Below are 4,162 nucleotides of genomic sequence, written 5' to 3'. Positions count from 1 at the left end.
TTTTTTTTTTTTTTTTTTTTTTTGGTGGTGGTACCAGGGATCAAACTCGGGACTTTGTACTTCCAAGGCAGGAGGCAGCAGAACCACTGAACTAAGTCCCCAGCCCAAGATTCTGTCCTTTTAAGGGCTCATGCCATTACATTGGCTCTATTCAAATAATCTAGCATAATCTCCTTACTGTAAGGCCAGCTGAACATTAAGATCATTATTTTAATACATCTGAAATGGCCCTTTTGTAATGCAACATACTGTATTCACAGACGTAATATCAGAGCCTGAATATAGTAATAGTAGTAAAAAATCTACTTAGAACAATCTTGTATCCTGCAAACTGGCTGAGCCACTTATTCTAATAGTATTGCAATAGTTTCTATGTTGGTTTCTGTATACAATGTTGGTTGTGAATGAAGACAGTTTTTCTATTTATTTTCCAATCTGAATGCCTTTTATTTCTTACACTTATCTAATTGCTCTGGCTATAACTTTCAATACAATATTGAAAAGCTGTGGTAAGAAACTTACTTATCTTATTCTCCATCTTAGGGGGTAAACATTTATTCTTTTTCCATAAAGTATGATGATCTGTAGGTTTTCCATAGGTGTCCTCCATCAGACTGAGGACATTATCTTGTAGTCTAGTTTTTTAAAGTTTTTATCATAAATGATTGTTGGATTTTGTCCCGTGTTCTTTCTAAACCTGTTAAGAAAATCAGGTGGTTTTTGTCTATTATTCTATTCATATATTACATTTGTTTAGTTTAGTGTTCCCAGGATAGATCAAAGCTTGAGCATGATTCACTTTGCTATTATGGAGAATTTTATGTTTTTATTAAGAGATACTGATCTATAAATTTCTTTTTTTGTGTGACATTTTTTTGTGTAGCTTTACTATAAGAATAATATTTTCGTTTGGGATGAGTTGGGAAATACCTCTCCATTTCCATGAAGAATTTGTGCAGTATTGGTGTTAAATTCTCTTAAAATGTTTGGTAGAATCCATCATTAAAGCCTTCTGGTCTTGGTTTTTTTTCTTTATGGAAAGATTTTTAGTTGCTAATTCAATCTATTTGTTATTCATCTGATTTTATCTAGATCTATCAAGTGTAATGACCCCAAGATAGAATCTAGCTGACATTGTTGCTCACCTAGTAAACTATAAATGAACCAATTTAATTAGATTTGAACTCCCACTGACTTAACTTTTGTAGTTGAACAGGTAGAATAGTTTTTTATGTTGATACTGTGGAAATAATTTCAGAAATAGTCTGGCTTGTAAATCGTTGCATTTTAGAGAATAGTTTTCAAAGTTAGCAGTGCCTACCAGTATATTTTTAAAATCAGAAACTATATAAACCCCAATAAGAATAAAATATGCATAACAATCTTAATGATTTCAAAGGATTTGCAAATTTTTCTTACTTTCTAAAAAATACATACATTCTGAATGAAGAAAGTCTCTATCCTTCTTTTGCTAAATTCCTGCTTCTCTCATTTATATTTTTTCTCTAAATAAAAGTGCTCTCACTGGCTGTTTCTACCATTTTCTTTTCAGTGGAAAATACTAATAGAGGCTTACCCTTTCTAGACCTTTACTAACTTCTGCAGGCTCGGTGTTCTGAGACCTCTGAAAGAAAAACTTTCTGTGAGGAATTAGATTAGTTTGGCATGTTAGGTTTTTATTGAAAAAATAATCCTGTGAAAGATATGTGAAAATATAAATTAGATCTATTAAATGGGCTCCTAGCAGTATTACTAAGGTTTTTTTTAATAAGGCAGTGAATGTTCTCATAACTCAGAGCAATTCATACATATTTCATTTTGAAAAGTGAAATTGAAATTTGATAGGTATCTTACTATAACTGTATTAATCAGTCCTATATTACAGTATTACAACTCTTTTGACAGTTTCTATCAATTACATTGCTTTTTTTCTGATTAATGATAAAAAACAAGAAGAAATAAATAGGATCTTATATGTAAGCAAAAAGATATAGATGCATATAGTTTACAAAGTTCTTCAGTTCATCATGTAACAATGTCTTGATCCTTTTTCTTAGACCAGAAGATCAATTCAGAAGTTACTAGAATGGGAAAATAACAGACTATATCACAAGGTAAGAAATTGTAAGCAAAGCCAGACATAGTGATGCACAACTTTAATCCTACTATTCTGGAGGCTGAGGCAGCAGGATCGCCATGAGTTTGAAGCCAGGGTAACCTACATTGTGAGTTGAAGGCCAAGCTGAAGAGCATAGTGAGACTCTATCTCAACACCCCCAAAAAGAAAGAAATTGTAAGCAATGAATGCCATATTCATAAATCCACATTATTAAATTGAAAAAGAAATAAGTACTAAATTGGAATCTTTCAGGCCACAAAGGAATAGAGAATTAATATACAAATATATATATAGTTTACCAGATATTTTCAACTGCCATGCTTCATATCATATACTTGGATTGCTTTCAATGATCTATTCAAATGTATAGGTTAGGTCGGGGATTTAGCTTAGTGGTTCCTCCGCCTGCCTCAAATGTATAGGTTGTAATTAAGTTCACACAAAAATTCTTAACAAAATTGTGCTTTCTTAGCTTGCTTTGCACTGGAAGTTGACTAAAAGGAAATGTGAAACTAGCAATATGATGGAGTATGTAAGTATGAAGTTGTTTTAATTACATTTTTTATTTAATCCTAAACGTAATGTTTTACCATGTTTATCATCTGTTATCTATTTTTCCCCCCTCAATCTGAACTTTGCTTTGAAGTGTAGAGGTTTACCCTTCATCCTTAGATTTGTAGACAATTTAAAATATCCTGAAAGATAACAGTTATTTGGATCTTAGAAAAGTCTTTACTAGTATGCTTAGATGAATACATTGTATAATCTTGATGTTGTTTAAACATCATAAAGTTATTGTGCTGAGGAGAGCTGCTGTTAAAACATTTTCAAATGTCAGAACTTGCATAAAATAGAAATTGAGTTATGAATTCTGAATTTACATTTCTGGCTTTTTCTTCTTGGCTGACATTTACCTTTTTAGTGAAGAAACAAGTTTTAATATAGTTTCAGGTTTTTTATGAAAGCCATAAATCTTAGTCATACAACATAAATTCACATGTAACCAATGTGTTCAACTCAGCATCATTAACATTCAAAAGAGTATTAAATTTATCCAAATTTCAAGCTACTGACATGTAGTACCTTATATATTTAATAATAAAGATACCATTTAAACCAGGATTATTATGAAATTTGTCACCACTTTAAATCAGTTTGGAGAAAATATGCAAATGACCACAAATGTGAACTGTATTATAGATAAAACATTCAAAAGTATATTAGGTTTTTATTTCTAAACCTTTCTATAAAATGTTTTGGTCAATCCACTTGAATACTCTTGCATTTCACAAACAACTTATAAAAGATAGTAATCCTCAATTAATATCAGCTGCCTTAATTGAAAAATATATAAACATATTGAACTTTTTTTTCTAATCTGTATAACATAGTTTTAATCCCTTCTAGTTACCTAAAAAAATTGTAAGAGGGGAAGGACATGATAATAACATTATTTAATTGGATTTTCTGGCTCCTCTGACCCTAAGCAACTAATTTTTGAAGATCATGACATAACAACTGTCAATTACAGGACAGTTTTATCTACCACTTAAATTTTTAAATTTGCCAATCTAATCACAACTTGTGGTAACTTATATATGAAACTCTGATCGTAAATTTCAGTTACTTTACATAGAACAGGATCAATATACAGCCTCACGAAAAATGACTAGACTTCCAGGCTATATACGCTATATTAAATGAAAAATATTTTGTTTTTATTTTATAGGTAATACTAATAGAAGTCTTACCAAAATATCCCATATTCCGACCTGACTGAGAAGTTTTATTCAGTTACTTCTATGTTACCTGTCATTTCCTACCCTTAGTGCCTTGTAGATGATTTTGGAATGAAGATGGTCTTCTTTGCTGTATTCAACTTATTCTTTATAATGATAGAATATTCTCCTCACTCTTCTATTTGTGTTGGTTTAAGAAATTTTGCACATCTTTTTTTTGTTGTTGTTCAATTAAGCTTGTGTTTCGCACTGTAAATTTTTAAATTCCAATACATATATATACACATACATATATATATGTGTG

At 30.7% G+C, this 4,162-nt stretch overlaps 1 protein-coding gene across 2 annotated transcripts in view; it reads left to right on the top strand.

Moving 5' to 3' along the window:
• Chic1 (cysteine rich hydrophobic domain 1) overlaps nucleotides 1–4,162 on the top strand; it is an 80,291-nt gene that overhangs the window by 70,000 nt on the left and 6,129 nt on the right. The window contains exons 4-6 of one of the 2 annotated variants that reach the window (XM_010631113.2): nucleotides 2,058–2,114; nucleotides 2,592–2,651; nucleotides 3,849–4,102. In XM_010631113.2, coding sequence (XP_010629415.1) covers nucleotides 2,058–2,114; nucleotides 2,592–2,651; nucleotides 3,849–3,899 — 168 coding nt within the window. In that variant the 3' untranslated portion in view covers nucleotides 3,900–4,102. Of the gene's footprint in view, nucleotides 1–2,057; nucleotides 2,115–2,591; nucleotides 2,652–3,848; nucleotides 4,103–4,162 lie in introns of those variants that run through there. The other variant, XM_010631122.2, reaches the window with a different exon arrangement.

This window comes from Fukomys damarensis, unplaced genomic scaffold, assembly GCF_012274545.1.
Source record: "Fukomys damarensis isolate Sample0158 unplaced genomic scaffold, DMR_v1.0_HiC HiC_scaffold_39, whole genome shotgun sequence".
In the NCBI taxonomy this organism is placed as follows: Eukaryota; Metazoa; Chordata; class Mammalia; order Rodentia; family Bathyergidae; genus Fukomys; species Fukomys damarensis.
The sequence above is the reverse complement of the archived record's forward strand: the minus strand, read 5'-3'. Positions and strand labels throughout refer to the sequence as shown.